This window comes from Apium graveolens, chromosome 9, assembly GCF_009905375.1.
Source record: "Apium graveolens cultivar Ventura chromosome 9, ASM990537v1, whole genome shotgun sequence".
Lineage (NCBI taxonomy): Eukaryota > Viridiplantae > Streptophyta > Magnoliopsida > Apiales > Apiaceae > Apium > Apium graveolens.
The window spans coordinates 82,371,631-82,394,648 of NC_133655.1; the positions used below are offsets into that span (position 1 = coordinate 82,371,631).

At 31.4% G+C, this 23,018-nt stretch overlaps 2 protein-coding genes across 3 annotated transcripts; both read right to left on the minus strand.

The window, feature by feature from the left end:
* Nucleotides 1–1,168: 1,168 nt before the first annotated feature.
* LOC141683881 (casein kinase 1-like protein HD16) lies at nt 1,169–5,282 on the minus strand. Of its 2 annotated transcripts, none has more exons than XM_074488674.1 (9): nt 5,106–5,282; nt 4,909–5,000; nt 4,595–4,813; nt 4,375–4,505; nt 3,168–3,342; nt 2,986–3,076; nt 2,021–2,178; nt 1,732–1,920; nt 1,169–1,470 (listed from the first exon to the last, which is right to left on the minus strand). In XM_074488674.1, the coding sequence occupies exons 3-9, from the start codon at nt 4,700–4,702 to the stop codon at nt 1,411–1,413; spliced, it is 912 nt and encodes a 303-aa protein (XP_074344775.1). In that variant the 5' UTR covers nt 4,703–4,813; nt 4,909–5,000; nt 5,106–5,282; the 3' UTR covers nt 1,169–1,410. The 2 variants fall into 2 exon arrangements, with proteins under 2 accessions (XP_074344775.1, XP_074344774.1); XM_074488673.1 differs by having other exon boundaries at nt 4,909–5,038; nt 5,106–5,262.
* Nucleotides 5,283–5,353: 71 nt separating this feature from the next.
* LOC141683882 (H/ACA ribonucleoprotein complex subunit 1-like protein 2) lies at nt 5,354–7,211 on the minus strand. Its single transcript, XM_074488675.1, has 4 exons — nt 6,987–7,211; nt 6,621–6,769; nt 6,396–6,511; nt 5,354–5,662 (listed from the first exon to the last, which is right to left on the minus strand). Exons 1-4 carry the CDS (start codon nt 7,132–7,134, stop codon nt 5,482–5,484), a joined length of 594 nt encoding a protein of 197 aa, XP_074344776.1. The 5' UTR covers nt 7,135–7,211; the 3' UTR covers nt 5,354–5,481.
* Nucleotides 7,212–23,018: the final 15,807 nt, after the last annotated feature.

The following is a 23,018-nucleotide window of genomic DNA, read 5'->3' on the forward strand; positions in this document are numbered from 1 at the left end:
TTGAGAGTCTAAAAGAAGAAGAAGCTAGACTCAAAGCAGAAGGTGTCAAGACAAAATCTAAATCTTCTGTTGCTGAAAAGAAATTTCCAAAGCATAAGGATATTGTGATAAAGGAAAGAACAAATTATGAGGCAACCAAAGCCAAATCACAAGTGGAAATTGATCTAAGGTCCAAGAGAAAAGAAAAAGTTGATGAACCTGTAAAGGTTTGTATGCCAGTCATGGATGAAGAAATAATTGATGAAGAAGATGTTAGTCTTACTCTGATTTCAAAGAAGATTTTTCAAACAACCTCTGACATGGCTCATGTTGTTCAGAGTTAAGATGTAGTAAGTTCTGATATGACAGTGAAGCAAGCAACCTCTTACATAGCTCAAGTTGGCTTGATATCAGAAGATAAGGAAAAGGAAACCTCTGACATTGCTCATGTTAAACCTTCAAAGATACTTCTACCAGAATTCACCAAAGCTAAACAGACTCAATCTTTAAAGACTGCAACAAGTGGTTTTGAAGCAAGAGTTGTTACAGAAAAGTAAGCAAGAGATAAATCTGGATTGGATAGTTCTGATGAACGGAGAATACACAACACTACCAATGATCCAACTTCCTTAAGTGAACCATGTGTTGGAGCAACTCCTGAAAGATTGAATCGACTTGAATCTGTACAAATAGTTTACCATACCTTTTTGAAATAACATATATTTTATATTTTATGACAGATGGAAGGGTATACCATATCAGGAAGAATGATATACCACTGAAGTATTTTCAGGAACTGGAACATGTTCTATTCCTACTTCAAGTGAAAGACAGATTAACAGATAGTGCTACAGGTTATTTAAAGTCACAAATTCAAAGACAGGAGAAGCTTTATTCAGTAAAGTCTGACAGCACATACTGTCCCAAGTACAGAGATCAAAAAGGTAATACTGTCGAAATAAAGCCTAACACTGCTAAGATCATAACTACTTTTCTGGATTATAAGTCTGTGGAATTCAATCTAGAGTCTGACAAGACATATCTGATCAGACTAGATCAGGAGATAAGAAAATCTAAGATAAATGATCTCAAAGTATCTATTTTTCAAACTGGTGACTTGAGTACAAAACTTAAAAGTAAAAAAGACCATTTAACCATAATGAAGCTGCAAAGTTTAAAAAGTGTAGTGTAGTCTCAAATGCATGGTTTTTATTGCCAATTTGTTTTAATATCTTCTCAGAAACACAAGTCAAGTAGTATTCAAGACTCCGGCAACCCCCACCTCTCTTTCTCCCTTTTCACTCACTTTATCTTTACATGAGATGTGAAACTTCTCACTTAATACTAATCTCTCACACAACTCACATATGTCAAAATTTCATCTCCCCTCCAGCCTATCCACAGCAAGATCCAGGATACAATTTACAACTGTTAGCAAACAGTTCGGCCATAACATATTGATGCGATATAGAGATTTTTGGACCATTTCTCCTGCAAAAGAATGGCATACATGTAATTAACTTCCATGCTTTAAAAGAAATAAAACAGACGCCTGTGAGAGGCACCACAAAGATAACTGGTGGCATCTATATCTTAGAAACTTCCTAGTTTTAATGAATGATAATCTTGTAACCCAAGGTCCTACATAACATAATAAGCTAATATACGGTATAAAGAAGTACGTATAAAGAACTAATATTGCTATATAGGCCAACATAACTTTATTTGGGCATATTAAAGGCAAACATTTACCTTAACATGAGTGCTAGGGAAGGCAGAAGTCCTTAGGGTTTCCTGAGTCTCGTTTGTCATCTTACGTCTTGGAACACTTAAAATGAAGGCTGATTGATCAGCAGTAGCAGCCATAGATGTTATTCTGTATCCACTCTCCCAACGTCGATGTATTCCTTCACTAGGGTAGAGAAAATCAAGCTCTACGACCTACAATGCACAAGTCATTATAAAAGTGCATACTAAACAATGGAAGAAATAACAAAGGTGCAAAGAAGAAATTTTTTTCCTAATTAATCAGTAATATTACCTGATCAGAATACCCTGAGTTTCTAGACATTACAACGCCCCAGCGATTGCCAGCAGTAGTCATGGATGTGACATGAAAACCTTCTTTCCACTTTTTGTTAATCCATTTAAAAGGAAAAGATTCACTCACTTTGTAAGATTGCTGGGTGTAAGGTGTACCTACATAGTTAAAGTACGTTTATATAGGTATTAAAGTTCATGTAACAAAACAACTGGCCTCTATCCTCAACTGAGTAATTTTTAACAGCTTGAGGTCCAAATTTTGAGCCATGCATACCTCTCAGAACAGATTCTCGCAAGTATAATGCATTTTAGTAGTGCAATTTTTTCAAAGAATACGTTTCCATGCTTTAAAATCTTTATCACTTCTCCTGGTATAGCCAAACTCTTTTCTGTTATTATAATCTCTCAACCTCTACTTCGATATTACAACATGCAGCGATGATATAGCATTTTCACTGTCCTCATTCGAGAGTAGCGGGATCTCGGTACATTACTTGCATTGGCACACAGACAATTTGTCCAAAGCAGACAAGTACAGAGCGCAGCTGGATCAAGCTGGGAATCTGTTCCCAGAAGTTAGGTGCTTTTACTGCAGTACTCGTTATATTCCCACAACTAACAAGAATTCAAGCCACAGCTCAATCAAGAATTTTGGCTCTCTAGTCTCGTTCGATCAATGAAGTTCCTAATATATTGCACTCCAGTTTAGAGGTTAATTACATCTCCAACTAATATATTGCACTCCAGTTTAGAGGTTAATTACATCTCCAACTAATAGTCTTTACTCAATAACATATGTAGCTTTTTACAGTTTGTGGGACTATCAAACTGATACAAAAAAAATTATACTGTTTACCATGAAAATATGGCTATACCATTATGGCAGGAATAAAAGATGCACACACACAAACATGTATAAAAAAAATCTACAGTTATTGTAGATTGATCAACTGTTAAACCAACCTTTAGACATCACAACCAAAGAACTTCCACTGCTCACACCGGCTATTGAACTGATGTAATAATTCTTCTCCCATTGTTCCATAATCCATTCCTGAAAAAATGAGTACAATAAGATTAGGTAAAGCTTGACCTAGATATAAATAAGTTTATAACAATGAAGCAGTCGTAAATTTAGAAACGACCTTATGAAGAAAGACTGCTGAAAGCTCATAAACCTGGGAACAGAAACCTGTCCCAGCATCCATGATCAAAGCCCAAAGATTTGCAGCTGAAGCCACACAGCTGATATACAAACCATCTTCGTTTCCTTTCTTGATATGTTGATGCAATCTTGCGTCTGCGACATTGTAATGGTATCTACACATCCAAAAAAAAATGTCTTCATTAGTACAGTAAAATCATAACGGGTCAAAAATCCCAAAGAAAGTATTGGGAGCCATTTTATAGGCTTTGGAAGCACATTTATTAGAATATTATATTATTATTAATAATAACATATGATAGAGTTTTAATTTAATTAGAAATTGGATTATTATATATAGGAGTTTAATCATTGTGATTCAGCCGATTTATTTATTCTCTAGTTATATTGTACTTATCTATTATGAATGATATAGTCATGAGTTTTCTCTAGTTATTACTTTACTTATATTGTAATTATCTACTGTGAATAATACTGTCACGAGATTTCCCGAGTTATAACAACTAGAGAAATCTTGTGACAATATTGTCTCTGTGTCAATATGCAAACGTTCTTTTGAAAATATTCCGAAACATTTTTTAAAGTGTTAATGCTCTGGGAAAATGTTGAAATTGTTAATTGCTATAGAACTTAGTGTTGTCACCACTAGAATATCATATCATATCGCTCTCACTTACTTGGGATATTTTACAGTACCACATTCTCAAATTCATAATTAATCTGAACTTTTCCTTTATGAAATAATGAACTCAATAACCATATTCCATACATTTCAAGCATTAAATGAAGTCATATATTAATAGATGGGACAAAGGAAAGGTGTCTTGATATTGACGATCTTTACAAGATGTTTAAACCTTCCACCTTCAATTCAAAATCTAAAAATGAACTTGATGTTCTAAGAAATCACACCAGAAATCAGTAGTTCACAAGGATTAAAGATTCACTAATCACTCTAGAACCCTCCCTATCCCCCCCCCTAAAAAAAAGAAGGAACTCCAAATTTCTTCAGACATGCACGATTGATCAAACTAGTTTCACATGTCCTAGAATAGAAAAATAGAATTTTTTCACTAGATCTCCATTTTGAGGACTAGGATAAAATAGCATCAACAGCATATAGTTAGGGAGAACATTTTGAGTCAAAACAGACACCTTAGCATCTTAAAGTTAGAGAAAGTACTGACCTCTGCTTCATTGGACGACGTGCATTGTAAACTGAAATCCACTGGGTTGCAGGACTACCTACCCTCACTTTCTTTTTGGGTTGTTCATCTTCTTCCAAATTAATAAGCAAACGCCCTCGTTTTTGCCCAACCTGATCATACAACACAAAGTAGAAAATTTACTAGGCAAAACATGACAGCATGAATAATAAAAAGGAGAATAAATATATCAGCATATAACCTTCAGGGCCCCATCAATTCTAACAGGTCTCAATGATGTGCATGGTTCAATGAGACTTTCAAACAAAGATATTAGCTTGCAATAGTTTGGCTCCTCATCAAATTTCATATTGGTAACAGCTTCAAAGAACTACTTGAATAGGGCAGGACAAAAGCAACACATTGCATCAGGTGTGGTAAACATCTTCTTTTTACATACAAGAAAGCTCTTATTGTCCCCCTACAAATATAAAGTAAGAAGAAAGTATCAATAACAGCACAAGATGAAATGAAATTAAACAACAATGTGGTAATGAATCTAGATGATCCACTTACCTGGTAACCTTGCCATGGTAACCTCCCTTTAATGAGAAAATTTAATGTATAAGCCAGCGACTCAAGATCATCTCTTCTACTCCCAGTTCAGCCTAAATGAGCATGCACACTCGCATATCTTATTGTTCCGCTGCCAAAAGAGATCATTAATACAATATATCAACAGAATTATGGTTGACATTCAAAATTCGACAAACCTGAAAATGTCAGGCCGCTGATCATATTCAACATGCTGACCAGATGACGAATCTTTCCATTTAGAAGCTAAATCAGCAATACATGTTAAATGGTGCAAGTACCAATATACCCTTTTTATACTAAAAATACAGAACGCATGTGGTCAATTAAAAAACAATTACAGATAAAAACAAATTAATGCATTTATTAAATTATACCAACACAGAACCAAACACTCTTATAAAGTAAGACATATTGGTCAATGAAATTAACATTGGAAAGCAGCTTAATTTAGCATTCAATATAGAATTCGAAAAGGTTAATTTAGCATTCAAAATAGAATTCGAAATATCCAGAAACGAATATTTAAACAGGCATAATTGAAATACAAATTCTCTAAAACCTCCCTCTTCCCCTAAAACCTCCGCCACCACGACTACCGCCTCGGAAGCCACCTCCTCGCCCACCTCTTGGGGCACCCCTTCCCCGAAAACCACCACCTCCACCACGACTAAATCCACGTCCACCGCCTCTTCCTCCACGACCTCCACCTCTACCACCAGCTGATGCTTGTCCCCTGAAAATAGTTTCAGGAACAAAATGAGGAAATAATTAGATGATACCAAAACAAACACAATAAAAGTCTTGAACCAAACAATTATGCAGAACCAAAAGTCCAGAACAACTTGAAGAATGGAGAAGCTCAAATAAAATACAAATATTTCTCTATTACATATCACAGTGCTTTCTCTTACAGAAAAATGATCTTTAATCTCAATCATTTAAAAAACAATGTAAAAGCACAACCTATCATAACACTGCATATCATGGATTTATTTTTCCACTATAGAATTCTTTTGCTGTCATGTTACAACAATGACATAAATAAAGTTTTTTAGTTTACAATTTTAGGGAAACTAGCAAATATTAGAATATTAGAATAAGCAGTGTTATCTGATCAATACACAGATATAATGTTGCACTTTTGACAAAGAGATCAAAGGATTACTACCTACTTCTCTTGGAAAGTAATGGTTCCAAACAGACTGCATTTATATTTTGTAAACTGACCTTTTATAAACGGTTAAAAGGCAACTTAATACCAGAAGGAAACTATACGATTTCTCCAACAATTTTAAGGAAAAACAGTGTGATGTGTTCATCTTCAATACAAATTGCCACGGATTGATCTTCATGAAGCATACTATATACATTAAATTTATTACATCATATCAAGTGTATGACAACTATTCAAAGCATGAACAAAAAGCACATCTTTAAGACCAACGCATAGCATATACGAAACTTACTTAGGCTGTGGAAGAAATCTAGACAACGGAAGAAGCTTATATGGATCGATGTAAAACTTGTCTCCAGCTGAGTAAGAAGCCGCTATAATTCCTTCCGCCATTTTAATGGAGAAAAACTACAAATATTATATAATTAGAACCAAATTAAACTACAAAAGCATACAAATTAATATGAAACATAGTGGCAGCAAGAAAAAATATACAAAGAACGGACTAATGACTCACTGATTCGTTAATTGGACCGAAAATTTCATCGACTTTCCCAATCTGAGTCTTGTTCTGAAGATAAATGGGAGCATTAAAGTAAGGTATCTTCTCATTAGTTAGCTTTGTAACAGCATCGCCTTCGCAAGCGTGAACGAAGGACGCAACCTCTACATTCACCACAATCAATCCATCAGCAAATGCATATAATTACACATATCTATATACATAAACATTCAATAGAGATAACAAATTAAAATAAGAAAAATGAGAATGCATCTACAGATACAAACACAGAGAGAGGGAGGGATGGAGAGAGAGGGGGAGGGGAAGAGAGGGAGAGAAAGAGAGGGGGGAGAGATAGGGAGAGAGAGAGAAACAACTGACCAACAACTTCAGCAGGAGGGCCTTCATCTTGATAACCACGACCACCGCCGCCGAAGCCACGACCGCCACCGCCTCTTCCCCGGCCGCCTCCGAAGCCACGGCCGCCGTCTCTTCCGCCTCTAAAGCCGCCGCCTCTCGGTGGTCGCATTGTTTGGGAGAGAGAGAATTAAGAAAAAAATGTAATTTTGAAGGGGCGGAGCGGAGTGAAAGTGAGAATTAGGGTTTTTCAGCTATTTAGGGTTTAAGCATGTTTGTAGCCCTCTTGTAAAATTACACAAATATCCTTCATTCCTTCCTACTAATAAAGGTTGGCTGGGGCTTGGAGAAGCCCAAAGTTATTGGATCAAAATATCAAATCTATAAAACTTGGGTTAGGAAAATGTGTTTTAGAAGTACTTTAAGATCACTTTAGAATTTATTTTGTAAACTTTTATCAATATATTCATGAACTTTACTATCAAAGAAAAAAGCAAATTACACTTAATACCCTACCATCCAAAAAAAATTATATTATTCTATACCCATTTTGGTAAATATACTTTCAGCTATGAATAGTCCAACTTTAAATGGGTAAACCAACTCTTCTATTTTTACATTTTTTTGGTTTAAAAGATGAATAATCCGGTTTCATGGATAAAACCCATGTTTATTAATGTGAAATCATATTAAATATTGTGTAATAAATAACAAGATCATGCCTAAGATTACCCCTCAATTTAAGTAACATTCAAATTCAAAAACATAAATGCTTCAATCAAGTGTTAACATATAATTCAAATTCAAATGTATTCTTTCTTCATATCAATTAACAGTACATCAGTATACCCGTTTTTAAATTTCATAACTACTCACACCTCCATGATAGCATACATCATGAATTTTTTTTTGAATTTGAATTTATTGTTTCTCAATTTTGATCATCTTCTTCAATACGGAATCAATGCACATCGGTTATCCTCACAAACATTGAATACATCACATCTTTCCTCATGTACGTATCCTATTTTTATCCCGATTTTTGTTACTTGTTAAATCTGGTAAAACGGTAGTATTTTTTTCATGCTTTTTTTGTGATTTAGAAACGATGAATTAGTATTGCTTGATTCCTCCATTAAAACAGGCTTGATTTAATCAGGGCGAATTATTAATATACATTAACTGTTGTTATTAATTTTAAGTTGATTTTGATAGTATTTTATTATTTACTTTTGCTTGTGCATTGTACATGTTTGATGAAAACTCCCAAAGGTATGTTATGCAAAATCAAATTGTGATTATGCAGTTGGTTATCTTTTCATTGTTATTGGATCAGAATTCACAAGGTATGTATTGTAATCGAATCACTTCTTTATATTCTTCTTTGATATTATATATTTACAAGATAATCGAATCAAATTTTGATTATGCAATTGGTCTTCTTTTCATTGTTATTGGGCCAGAATTCACAAGGTATGTATTTGTAATCGAATTCACAAGGTATGTATTGTAATAGAATCACTTCTTTCGAACGAGCTTCTTTAATTTTGATGTGATTATGTTATATATGTTTATGTGTTTAAAATTTCTTTGATCCTTTTTTATTTTGAGTAGTCTCTTTTTATTTTCTGGTTGGTTGCTTTGCTTATACCAGTTTATGCATGTTTATAAATTCTTTGTAATTGTATCTTTTAAAAATTAACATTGCCTGGTTGTTTGCTTTGAGTTTATAGGTCGCAAACGACCCCATCTTGGTCCAATATCTCCTTCTTTTGTACAAAAAGGTTTTGTCATACACTCTGCAATCACGTTACTATGTTATATTTTGATGTGCTTAAATCTTTTTAATGTGTTATAGGTTGTCAGAAAAGATAACTCGACTCTTTGATGCTTCAACTGTTAAAGAGAATCATCTAATTAGATCTAACATGTTAGAGAACAATAATCCCAATTTTTCATTATCCTGTAACACTAGTATCCCATAAGTTATAATCAGAAATTTGTATTTTAATACTGGATTTTGTTTCCATTATACATTTTTTTAAAAATAGGTCGGACTTAACGTTCTCTTGGTTCATGATCTCCTTCCTCTGTACATAAAGGTTATACGCTTTTTTTAGAAATGTATTTTAGAATATTTTGCTTCATTTATTTTTCATTATGTGTCTTTGTACGTGTGTGTTTCTCCAAGTTGTGAGCACAAAAACACTCATTTGCCTCAGACATCCAATGAGAAAGTGCAATCGATGCATCGATATGTATTTAAGGAAAACCAAAATCCCAATGTTTCGTCGTTATTTGACACTGGTCAACAATTTTGCATTTGTTGTTGCATTTTCTCACATCTGGTTAAATCTCTATGTCAATAATAATCTTTAGTTTTCTTATTGGTTATGTTTTGAATTTCAAATTTTTCATTAAAATAATCACTAATTGATATCTTCCTTATTTTTTTCTTTTATTTGAATTAGATTGATATATACAGATATAAACACGTACATAATTTTGATGAGATGATTTTCTTATTTACATAAATTTCTAATCTCTGAATCTCATTCTTCTCTCTCTTTTTGCAGGTTATACGTGCTCTACAGGTTAGTAATTATGTCCATCTTTTCAATCTCTATTTTCCGTGATGTTAGTATTGTTATTTATATTGATTTTATATGTTCATATACTTATTGTTTATTTATATTTATTTTGGTTTTGCCAGGAGATGATGATGTGTTGATAAAGTTCAGAGTATATGTGTGTCTAACCTGTTTTTTGATCAATGATGCATGATTTTATAACCTATGCCTAAATACATAGCACGTGATTTTTTTATCGTGGTGAATTAAGTGTATGTGTGTCTTTTTTTTAGAATGAAGTGTATGCGTGTCTAATCTCTGATTAGTATTGTTATTTGTGTAGATTTTATATGTTTATATATTTAATTTTTACTTATATTTATTTTTATTTTGGCAGGAGATGATGGTGTGCTGATAAAGTTTACAACATTGTTTACAAAATCATGATGAATTTTGTGTATGTGTGTCTAACCTGTTTTTTGGTCAATGATGCATGAATATCAAGAAATTGTTACAAACACTCAATGACGCGGATGAAGAACCACTTGAGCATATGCCAGACTACGAGCAATTTTTTCTGGTGCTGTATTCTATACTTGACTTAACTTTGTAAATTTTTTTGCAATGTCCAATTTATTAATATCTATAGTTTCGTGTTCTATTCAGATTACAGTGAAGATGCATCAGATCCCCATTGTATGTTGTAATATAAGTTGCTCATTTGTATTAATGTTTAGTTTGTCTAACAATTCCATATTAATTTGATTTTGTAAATGTTACGGTAAATATTCATCAAGGCGAATATTTATCTGATGAAGAAAGTGATGAACCAAATCCAGGTATAAATCTTTTTAATGTTGGTTACTTATTTCTATAAATAATTAAGCAGATCACAAGTTATCATCTTATTATCATAAAAAATCACAGATTTGTGGAGTGAATACGTGGACCTTGGACCACCGTCCAAAATTTTCCAGAAGTGTAATGCTAGAATGTGAAATAAGAAAAGGAACATTAAGTCTTCCAAGAACACTACCAGTAAACTTGCAAAAAAGGTGGAAATTTGTTAAGAATTTGTTACAAAAGGTGGATTGCTCTGATTCATTATTCTGGATTATTACTATTTTTTTGCTTCCAATATGACTATACAATTTTTGCAGTTTAGTAGCATTTTCCTGCAAAATTATGCTACAATTTTTGAGAAGATTTTAGTAGTAGATTTTGCATTTATTTGCACCAAACCTGTACCATTTTTCTACAATTTTTTTAGCAAATTTATGTAACTCTTTCGTGCATATTCAAGCAGCAAATTTGGTATTTTTTGCAGCGTATTATAATAGAATTTATCTGCAGTTTGTTGCACCAAATAATTCAGTTTTCTACAATAGTTTTTTCACCAGATTTGTACTTTTCTGCATCCATTTTTTGCACTATTCTACTGCATTTCTTCTGCATTTTTTATTTGAAATCCCGCTCTTTCTGCATAGGATCGCGGGTTTTTTGTCTATCTTAATAAATCAATCTATTTGTGGTTATTGATAAGTTCTGATCAACTAATGATCAATGTATTTGGTGTATTTTTTAATAAATTTCTTTGATTAACACGTATTTAGTGCACAAGGGTACGATGTTTTTCACTAATATTTTTGCTATGTATATATGGATGTAGCTAAATATGTTGTTTCCCTGTAGATTAAAAGCTACGCTCTCGGAACCTGACTTGCAATCCTATAACACTAGTTCAGACCTCACACTCTACAATGACTAAATTCGAAAAATATAAATTCCACTATTTCTTCTAAAGGTACATTACAGTTCTTCTAAATATCTATGTATTTCTGTTGCTTCCCCTTTAGTCCTTGACCAAGCTGTTGCTGATCAACCTATGTTATTGGCTTCTAACAAGTAATTATGTCTTACGTATAGTAGTGCATTTGTACTTAACCTATAAGGCTAACAAGCTTGGTTTTTCAGAATGTGTTTTTTTATGTACTACTAATGAAAGCCAAGTTCGATATTATATAGACTATTACTGCACTTGCAAACCTAGCTGTTGCAGCTATACTAGAACTACTACAAGTAGTTGAAACTGGTAACTATGATTTATTTTGGTTTTTTATTCATTTCATTACATATCATTGTTCTTTGCAGAATTGTATTGAATTAGATATATATTTTTAGCTAACATAGTTGTAATTTGTGTTATTAATATATTTCTTAATCCAAAAGATTATATAAGAACATGTACAAAGTTCTCTCATACCATATTTGATTTCCTTTCAAACTAAATTTTTTAGTTATTAGCATTTTAGTGCATTTGTTCATTATTAAGAGTTGTTGTTTAATATGTTTTAGATATAAACTAAAATATCAATGATCAATGATATAATTTTTTTGAATATTTCATGTCCAGCAAAGCAGCAAAACAGGAGCAGCACACTCAGTCAGATCAATGATCCCCGTGCATCCCTTTGTCCATCCTTGACCTCCAGCTCTGATCTCATGTCAGCAAGTCACAAAAAGTTTCTTATACCAGCAATGCGAGCGAAATTTTTTTAATTGAGCTGGTACAGAATGACATGATCCAGGTTGCAAACGGAAGTCAAATGAAAAAGTTAAAACATCTAACTCCATTAAGGTGAATATTTAGCAATATGAGGTGAATATTCATATAACATCATAAATAGATAATTAAACCTCTTCTAGAAAAAATTTCAAAAATAATTGTACACAACAACATGCTTATTATTTAAATTACATATGTTTAAACTAAAAATGTTATATAATGATGTCATTTAATATAATAATTTCTAAATGTTAATTTTGTATTACAAGAATTTAATTATTTTTTCAATTAATATATAAGATAAATAAAATTTTTGTGACGCTAAACTGGATTAAATACAGGTAATAATACTTTTTATCACAATTTATAATTTAGAGTAAAAATTCCGATGGATATAATGACTCATGGGAGTAAACTAAAACTATAATTAATAGTTATTAACTCAAAATTTTAAAATAATCAATAATTTTTAAAAATTTTAAAGAAATTAATCAATGAACTATAACTAATTTATAATGTGAATTTCACATTTTAAAAAAATATATTATTTCAGTTATTTTTAACCGTCATGCTATTCTGATTAATATAACATATCAATATAAATATATTCTTAAATATATAAATATATTCAAGTATCTGTTGCACTGTTGAATTGTTATTAATCTATTTTTCAGTTTGTTAAAAAAAATCACGTTGGTAAAGTTAAACAAAATAAAAATCTATCTAGAACAAAAAATAAGGATGTCATACCCAAAAAAGATATAAATAAATCATATCTTGAAGAGGAGCACTTTTTGGGTAAATAAATTTACTATGTCATGTAAACAAAATTACTAATAATATTGGATTTATTGGAATTACGTGAATTATACCACATGTGATCAAAATAATAAAGTTAAATTATACCAAATTTCAAATTTTTAAAAAGACCAATAAAATTAAATTTTAATATTTTTTGGAGAAAATATTGATTTTACTTAAAAGTTACATAATAATTACATATTTTTTAAAAGAAAAATAAATAATATGCATATGCTAATTTCTTTTATTCCGCCACTTTAAAAAAATATAGTGTACATAGAATTATAAGTAAAATCAGTGTTGGTTATTTAAGTATATGTTGCACTGTTGAATTGTTATTAATCTATTTTTCAGTTTATTAAAAAAAATCACTTTGTTAAAGTTAAAGAAAATAAAAATCTATTTAGAACAAAAAATAAGGATGCCAAAGATAAAAATAAATCATATCTTGAAGAGGAGCATTTTTTAGGGTAAACAAAATTTACTATATATATATATATATCCATCATTAATGACTTTTTTATATAATTACTTTCTTTTATCTTTAGTTTATTTTCTTATATGATTTACATGATCTTTTTAAGTAAAATATGGTTTTGGGAATAAGTACATACAAATTATTATATTTATAATTTTTTTCTCCGGACAAAAAAACTATATTACACACGAAAGAAAGATGAAACGTTCATAACCTTTTGTCCAAAACAACTGCACGTGTTCATTAAGTCTTTATGTATTCCTTTTCTTTAAATCGCAAAAGAGTAACAAGTTAACTACATCTTTTACCAAAGGTTTCTCAAATGGCTGATCAAACTATTTTCACTGTTTCACTAGAGTTAATCACTCTTCTTTTTTCTCACCTTATTTTCCAGACATAAAACTTCAGTTTGTTTGTGAAGCTTTTGTTAGTATGGGAGCGTGAACAATCAAAGAAACATCTCAAGTATGTCCTTGAATCTCTTGACTGGAATAAGCTATATGACTTTCATCAGCATCAAATGGAAGTTACACGTGACCAGTTCTATGACTTCGTTTCTTATTGTGTTAGACACAATATTCATCTGGAAAGCTTTTTTAACTCATCTCTCAGACTGTTGCAGAGGCATAATGTTCAAATGCATATTGAAGTTTTATCAAATCTATCTTCTACATATTTCCCATCCAGATTTGCTTATATTTTCTTTAAGGCATTATATAGAACAACTGAATTAGATAGTACATGTCACAGCCCGCACTTTCGGACTATTAATTCTAAACCAAAACTAATACAAAACAAATTATTAAACCGAAATTCTATTACAGAGGTGTCTATTATAAACGCGCAGCTAAAACCGGAAGTCCAAAGGTCATTCTAGTCCAATCCTAAGTCCTCGAACTCCAATGTTATCCAACTTGAAACTTAGACGAAACCTGAAATTATAAGAATGAGCTATACAGCCCAGCAAGAAACCAATCGATCCAACTAGTAGGCCAAGTAACATGAACACATATAACAAAATACGATAATCTATACGATACGATGTACAATATACGAAACAAACACTTTCGATACACATTCTTATTCTTATTCGATACACATAGCACATAGACAACAATAATTCAAAATTCATAACCCATGCCACGACCACTACAACCCGGTGATAACAGTCTTAAATTTTCATAAAACTGTCACTACAATCCGGTGACTGCGGTCCTAAATTCTTATTCGATATTTTCACAAACCATGGCACAAATCAGAGATCTAAAATTATCGTCTACACACCACATATCACTACTAGAAAAAGTAGAATAGACATCGCATCTTAGACATCGGTTGCTTCTGGAGCCGATGTAAAAGGTATTTTCTACATCGATTTTAGCTAACCGATGTCTTTTGTTAATATACATATCGGTGCTTTAACCCAACCGATGTTGTAAGTATAATATAAAATTTACTGAAACGCGCCTTCCCCATTTTCCCCCCTTAGACAAAATTTCGATTCCCTCTTTCAACTCCCCCGTTTTTTTCCTTAGTTTTTTTTTCATTTCCCCCTCTTTTCAACTTAACACTTAAAAACATAAATTAAAAATAGAATACAACAAAACACCAATCATAAAATCAAAGACATAACTTTACTCTCTACTCTCTCTCTCTTCAGACCAAACAAGAACTCGATTGAAGAAGAACTCGATTGAAGAACAATAATAGTGTACTCATTGCTGATGAAGATCTATAATATTCGATTTTGACAAAAATTTATCCCCCAAATTTTCTCTCTGCAAGCTTCGAGGTTAAAGATTCGATTTCAATTTGGGGGTTTCGAGTCCAGCGGTTGAAAATTTTGGAGTCGGAGGTTTAAAAAGGTGAGAACCTCAAGAATGAGGCTAACTTTAACTGGGTAAGCTTTAAACACCAAGTTTCAAATTGGGGTTTTTAATTTAAAATCCTAATCTTTTAATTAGCTGAGGATATGTTAATTAGTTGAGGCTTTGTTTATGTGAGTATTAGGATTTATTTAGAACATTGATGGATTTCGTGATTATCTCTTTGTTTTATTTCGAGGTTTCTCCTCTTGAGTTTATGGAAAACTATGGAAATCTGCGTAGTTAGCGGTTTCTCCTCTTGGGTCTCCTGGAGGTATCAACTATATCTACTGACTATAGCTGTTGATTCGTATAAATTGTATTTCTTGCTACGCACATTGTTTAATTATAATTCCTTCTTTATGCACATTATTTCTTCTATTTCTGTTATTTGTGAATCTAGCTCAGTTATTTACATGTATTATGATGTGTTATCTCCTCGCTCTGTTTTTTTTATCATTTGAATTGATGTTATAAAGTATTCTTCTTAATTTATCAGAATTCAGAACAATTTCTACACCTATCGAATTTTCTTATAATAAAGTTCCTTTCTAATCCGCTTCTTTGCTTGTTCTATCTTTCTCTGTCAATGATGAGGTATTTTGCTGGAATATTTAATTTTAACTTAGTATCAGTTATATTTATTACATTTAGTTGTTGCTTGGTATATATATCTTCCATAGATGTATTGCTTGTACAAGTTTGGTATGTAGTGATGTATGTTATACATCTGTGGTGGTCAGTGTCTCGGGGACTCTGATCCCGTTGGAAATCGTATATGAGGTTCACACGTTATTTCTTATATTTTCTGCTAGTTGCGAATGTAGCTCACTTATTTACATATGTATAATCGCCTCGGTCTGTGTTTTTATTTTTTGAAGTCATGATATATACTGAATTGAAGTTATTAAGTATTCTTCTGGAATCTGGACTAAATTAGGACAATTCAACACCAAGTGAATTTTCTTTTCTTTAAGATCATTGCTAATCTCTTCTATGCTAGTTGTGTCATTCTTTGTAAACCATGAGGCGTTTCTTAAAGATCATTGCTAATCTCTTCTATAGATTAATATGAATTTATGTTGGGTTGATGTACAAAAATGACTGGATCTTGAGGAACCTTTAAAGAAAAAGTGGCATCTATTTTGAGGTAATCAATAAAATGTGGTGCTAGTTAAGATATCACAGAGGAATGAGAAAATGTCAAATGTACCCTTTGTGGGCTCTCATTAGTGCTAGTAAATATAACTGAATTGACCTGGTATTATTAGCTAAAAAGGAACTCAAACATGGTATTGTTTACATCAAAATAACAGATAAAAGGTGTTGCAGTAACAATATGAAGAGGGAATACTAGAGGCTGGTAAATATTTTGTTCTTAATATAAAGAAATATGAATTCTTGATTTATAGGCAAGGTAAGTAAATGTGTTTATTAATAAAAAAACACTCCACTTAAAAGTTTCATTAACAACCCATCAAGAATTTTCTTTAAACATAGTAAGAGAACAATATTTCAATGATCTAGTATAGAGATATTTGCTTAAACAGTTGCATAAAACAAATAATAAGGTTTATATTTTAAAAGACTATGCATGGTGCAGAAGGCTTTGCTGATAAAATTTGTGGAGGTGGTATGTGCTGCAACTTGGAAGTGTTCAAAACTGGTGTACCTTGATTCAGAGAGTTGATAAGTACCAGTTCATACATCTTCGATTACTTTAAATGGTAATATGCTCATGCACCGAGTCAGAGGCAGTAGCGTGTTTTAGTACTAGTGTACTACTCTATGTCACTAATCTGGAACTATCTCAGCTTGATTTTAACATTTAGTAATTGGCTATCGGCTTGAATTATGTGTCATATTAGTTTTCCATTACCCGATAATTTGGTGGGGCTGACATCTACAGTTTTTGAGAGCATCTTGGTCACTGATTATGGGCTTGTGGAGTTGAAAAGATGGCAATAAAGCTGATAATAACTAAAACACGGTAAACTAGTGATGTAAGTAAATGTCCCATAGCTGGTCAGAATGTGGTATACTGGTGTTGTCTTATGGCCATGGCCCCGTAAGGCTACAGTTTCTTGGTATCGTTAACTTTGTTTGAACCTACACATTTTGTACTGCCATCATAATGTATGCATCTTCATGTATTTTCCAAATCCAGGGATCCTGGTCCACATGGGAGTGGCAGGTATTCTGAACACGTGTTACCTGAAGTCGAAAAGAAAGACTTTCACAAAGGTGCCCAGGTATATGTTGTGATTGTTTTTAGACGCTAGTCTGTATGTGTCCTTATGCAATAACAATGGACTGGAGTTAGGCCGAAATATTATAATTGGAAGTACTATACTACAAACATTATTAACTTATTATGATCTCTGACAGGGCATACAATAGAAGAGAAGTCCTTAAAATAGTAATTTTAAAACTTTTTTTTGATTTATTTGATTTGTATATCGAGTATGGGTGTCATCTTATACATTATAAGAGAAGATGTGTAAGTTCTTGCTTATGCTATGACTTAAAATGGTTGATTTTTGTTATAAGATGTTTTGAGTTTTGTTGCTCGAGCAAAGTCTTGCTCAAGAAACCTGTCATCCTGACCATAGACTACTTGCGTCGGTAAACAATCACAGGCGTCAACTAGCAACTATTCTTGAGATAGTAAAGTGGCAGGTGAATGTCATGCTTTATTTTTGGTGTTTTTCTTTGTTTCTGTGGGAAGATGGAGAAGAACAAGCGCATTCCTCAAATGATGTTTTACATGTTATTGGCGGTACCAAGTCAAATTCTTTATATATACAGTAGTAGAACAGATGGATGGATATGTGTAGTACTTGATATTTGGATTAGATGAATCTGTTGTACCGTATATTTGAATATTGGTTGTTAGATTTATAGATTAGTGGTATTATGCAGGAATTGGTTTTGGTAGTTCATTGGTTTGACAAATTTTTGGCATCTATATTTTTAAAATGTTCATTAATAAAATAGGCACAGACATCATTACAGTGAAAAGTGATGTATTCCAAAGCTTAATTCATCAGTTTTAGATGAACACTGACATCAGTAATACTGATTAAAACCGATGTTAAATACTAAAACAAAAAAACCTTAAAATAAAAAACCGATGTTATTAAGCTTTATAGGCATCGGTTTGTCACCAATAGATATCAGTTTGAAATAAAGAACTGATGTTAAAAGTTATGTGTACATCAGTTTATCTTGAAAACCGATGTTACTGGTATTAGTAACATCAGTTTGATGGGTAGATGAAAATATTTTGCTTATCTCACATGTGTTTAAATTGGTAAATATATCATATTATGATGATATATGAAGATTAGATATGCATGAAAAATTTAATATCAAAATACCGAAATCGGTTTTAAACAAGGAACTGATGTTATATGCTCTATTTAACATCAGTTTAAAACCGATGTTAAATAAGGGGTCTTTAACATCACCCACGAAGACATCGGATTTTTGCATTCATAGACATCGATTTTTAGCTGATGTCTATTGACGTTTTTCTAGTAGTGTATATACAACAATACGTATACTTGTAACACATAATACATTCAAAAATATCATCGCTTATCCCATATTTTGATAATCAAATATAAACGCATAACATACAATTTTGAAAACACTAGTAAGATCGATCGAAAACTTACCTCAAAATCTGACCAGATCTGAATATAGCCTTTTTGATCCACTAAACGATGTTATCTTGGAAAACACGAAATACAAAAGTTGAAGATAACGAAAAGACCTCTCCGAAAAGTTCAGAATCACTGAATTCCGACTCACCATGAATTTATTACGAATTTTACAAGATTGCTGATTTATGTGAATAAAACACTACGAATTTTATTAATTAAGGCGAGGAAGACGAATAAAGTGTATTTATAACGAGACAAAACCCTATATCTTAACCTACAAGTTATCCATATTAGAATCTGATCCAAATTTTAGGCCCATTATTCTAATTCAATTTTAAATCATAATCTTAATCAAATTTTAATACTTTTTTCTATTATTCTATTATTAATCGAATTCTAAAAATTACGGAATATTACAGTACCGCTACTGAAATGTATATGATAGTCACCAATACTGATATGAGAGGAAGAGTGAAAGAGATTATTACTCTGCTCTCAAACATGTATGGTAACATTGCTGGAAATGATCTCCTGCTACCAGCAAACAAAATATGTCCAAATGCACAAAGTAATAAACCATTAGACCTGCTTGATGGACCTCCGCTTGAGGTAGACTTGTGGAATTCACTTTACATTAGAGCAGCACAAGGAAACTATCAGGAAAAAGGTGAATTATGGTCAGAGGGTTTGAAGATGGCGCATATTTGGAACTCAAAATGTCACAAATGCACTCTTCAACTGATACTTTTCAAGATTTTACATTATGCTATGAATTATTAAATTTACGCAATGGATTTGTGTTATCTTCAATTGAACTTATGTATCTCGAATTTATGTCTATCAATCTATATGACATATTTCTATAACCTTATTTTGATTACAATATTCTTGACGTCTACGCTGTGCATTCTTAGCTTATAGTTGAAGTTTAGAGGTAATACATCTTTAACAAATGTGTCAATGTGTGACAAATCTATCAATGTCTACATTTTTAAAATTATATTACTTGCATCATCCTCAAATGCAAGTTGTGATTCACCAGTACTATTGTTTCGACTCTTACTGTGTTACACACATTATTCATCATGACAGTTTTTATAACTAATATATGTGATTGTTGATCAAATATAATGTGCAATGCTTGGTGACATCATTCTGGTGTCCTTTAGATTAGTCAAATTTGACATAATGGTTGTTGTAATTTTTTTCAATAATTTTGTCAATTACTTGTCTGTTTGTTTGTTTTTCGTGTATCTAAAACTTGGTGTCTTGCAGGTGAATGTGTTTGACTCATGAAGAGGTTTACTAACTACTTCTAATGAACTTGCCTAAATTGAAAAATTGAAGCAGTGGGCTGTGGATAAGAAAGATCCTTAGGAGTGCAAGGCGTGGTTGCAACTGAAACTGTTGGTGCACTGGCTAATCTAACAACACTAGAGGGTGGGTGTAATATGTTTCATAATGTCAGATATGAACTATGAGGCACATATCAATTATAATGTAATTTTGGTTTAAAGCTTACCATTATTTGGGTGGAATTCATTATTTTGAGATTTATATATAGTTGGATTAAATTTAAATATATCGTGATCAAAATTTCCAAACACATATACCAATGCTGGTTTGAAATTTGGATAAATGAAGTCTGTTCTAAATAATTAATAAATTGGTACTAAACAAACTTATTTAATTTATAATAAAGAAATTAAATCACAATAACTAATTCATAAACTATTATAATAGATATTATATCAGTTCTAATAAACACAACCAATCCACAAACTATTATTAATAATAATATATATTATTTTATTAAACTTTTCATATAAAAGTTTCAATATAGTTGTATATGTATTTAAATCTTACCTTAGTTTTCATCATATGTAATTTAATTTTACATAATATAATTTTCTACAATATATAATTTATCTTCGATAACATAGCCTATGAACCATACATTTTAAAATTGTGTGTCTAATGTAATACTATACGTATCAATTGCTTAAATCATGTGCGAAAAATTAAAAATTATTTATGTAATTTTTTCCACATATTAATTCTCTTTTGGACACATTTTTAAACAATATTGCAGTCTAAACTATTCTAATAGTTTTAGTTATTTAAAATTCCACAACTATTTGGAATAAACACATCTTCTCAACTCTCCTATTTATTTTTTTAATTATTTAAAATTCTACAACTATTTGGAGCAGACACATCTCTTGAATTCTTTTCTTTATATATTATCATGAATCATTTTATAATATCTCATATAATAAAGTTATACCCATAAACATATAACTGTTGTGTTATACAGTTAAGAGAATGGCACATGTTGAGCGTGTATGGAAATTTCCTCCTAATGGTTGGGTGAAGATCAATGTGCATAGTGAGTTTATCCAGAATGTTTTTGAAGGCGATAATAGAAACTGTATTGGTGTTGTTGTAAGAGACGCAAAAGGTCATCTTCTCAGACTGATTTATGGCACAATTTCAGGACTTACAAATTTGATTTATGGCAAATGACGGTCAGGTTGTGCAAGTATAAAAATCTTTCAATTTATATGAATGTGATATATGTAGATCATATAAGAAAAACATGTTTGTAAATAGAATAAACTGCATAAATTGTTGTTCAATGTATATATATTTTTTAACCACATACAGTTAACATAACATGATAGTAATCCAACATAAACAATCATTCCTATTTAGATTTATTGCATAAAAGCGTTTATTACTGTCCTCCAACCTGAACAATTACAATACATCATCACAACATTTTATCGAATAGAACATAATTTATATATTTCGAGTATAATCATCTAATAATATGCGAAACTTTCCACTTTTTTCAATCAATATATCAGCACGAGTATTCAAATTATTAAGATGTTTTTTCCACACATCTCCAAACTTTTGAAATGCACTTATCATTTTTTCCGTGTTCTGTTTGAAGTTTTTCTCATGACCATGTAGAGATGTGGACGTATCACATATGAATCTGAGTGAATTTCCTGTATAAGAATGTGGAATTTCACTACTACTTTGTGATGACTCTCCACTTTTTTTTCTTGATCCATTCTTCAGAGTATTTTCTATTTCGCTGTGAAACATTGAAACCAATGCCATTCAATTTGCAATATAAAGCAATATAAATCATAAAATTAGATACACATTTAAATATTACTTGAATTTTTCCTTAAGACCAACGGAACGAGCAAACAATTCAGATTGCATGTTTTCCATTGTAGCATACATCTCTGAGTAGAAAACCTTTGCTTCTTCCATGTCATTATTGAAGTCGGCGCACAGTATAACTAAATTTTGCAAATCTTGCTCCGCTACATTCTTTATACCTTACCATCTCTTTCTCTTTTCACTTTGTGAAGTCATTTTATAATCTGTAGTATACATCTAAATGTAATTTGTAGTATACATCTAAATGTAAAAAACACCCAAAGGTATATATATGTGTGAGTATATCCAGTAGTTTATCGTGCATAACACACGTACAGTTTGTTATTTTTTCATATTGCAGTAACATCATTTTATATTCTATTATGCAGGAAAAATAAAATATTTTTGTAGCGGACTCAAGATTCATATAATCGCTTCCCTTCGAGGATTATTGAATAAACATTATCTCATTTTTCCATTTCAGAACTTCAATAATTAAGTTTGATTTTTATTTCCATTGTTGTTTACTGTTTTGAAAACAGAAACTTTTTGCTTTGATACGGTGAAGTTGAAATTTTTTGATGTTCTTTATGTTTTTGTAAATTTTTCAATTAATGGACTAATAATTTTTAATGGCAGGTAGTTTATCCTGTAATTTGATTATTATACTTTCCGTTATGTGGTTAATATTTAAATTATAAACTTGCTTAAATTATATACAAAAAATAAAACTCTTCGTACTATTTTACTACAATATTATACCATTTCTTTATCAAAAACAGAAAAAGGGAAGAGACGTTATCGAATGATTCGTCGTTAGTGTTTACACATGATGATATCGGTATAAAAATGTTGGTACAGATTATCACAACTTCATAAATATATATTTTTAAAATTTAAAAATAAATAGTATATAACTAGACTCCGT

Bases quoted from the DNA above. Each gene is read 5' to 3' on its own strand.
- LOC141683882 (XM_074488675.1), bottom strand. From the start codon at position 7,134: ATGCGACCACCGAGAGGCGGCGGCTTTAGAGGCGGAAGAGACGGCGGC. The intron at 6,770-6,986 runs GTCAGTTGTTTC...TGGTGAATGTAG, and splicing joins CCCTCCTGCTGAAGTTGTTG to AGGTTGCGTCCTTCGTTCAC. The intron at 5,663-6,395 runs GTAAGTTTCGTA...AACTATTTTCAG, and splicing joins AGATTTCTTCCACAGCCTAA to GGGACAAGCATCAGCTGGTG.
- LOC141683881 (XM_074488674.1), bottom strand. From the start codon at position 4,702: ATGAAATTTGATGAGGAGCCAAACTATTGCAAGCTAATATCTTTGTTT. The intron at 4,506-4,594 runs GTTATATGCTGA...TTGTATGATCAG, and splicing joins GAATTGATGGGGCCCTGAAG to GTTGGGCAAAAACGAGGGCG. The intron at 1,921-2,020 runs GTAATATTACTG...TGTGCATTGTAG, and splicing joins ACTCAGGGTATTCTGATCAG to GTCGTAGAGCTTGATTTTCT.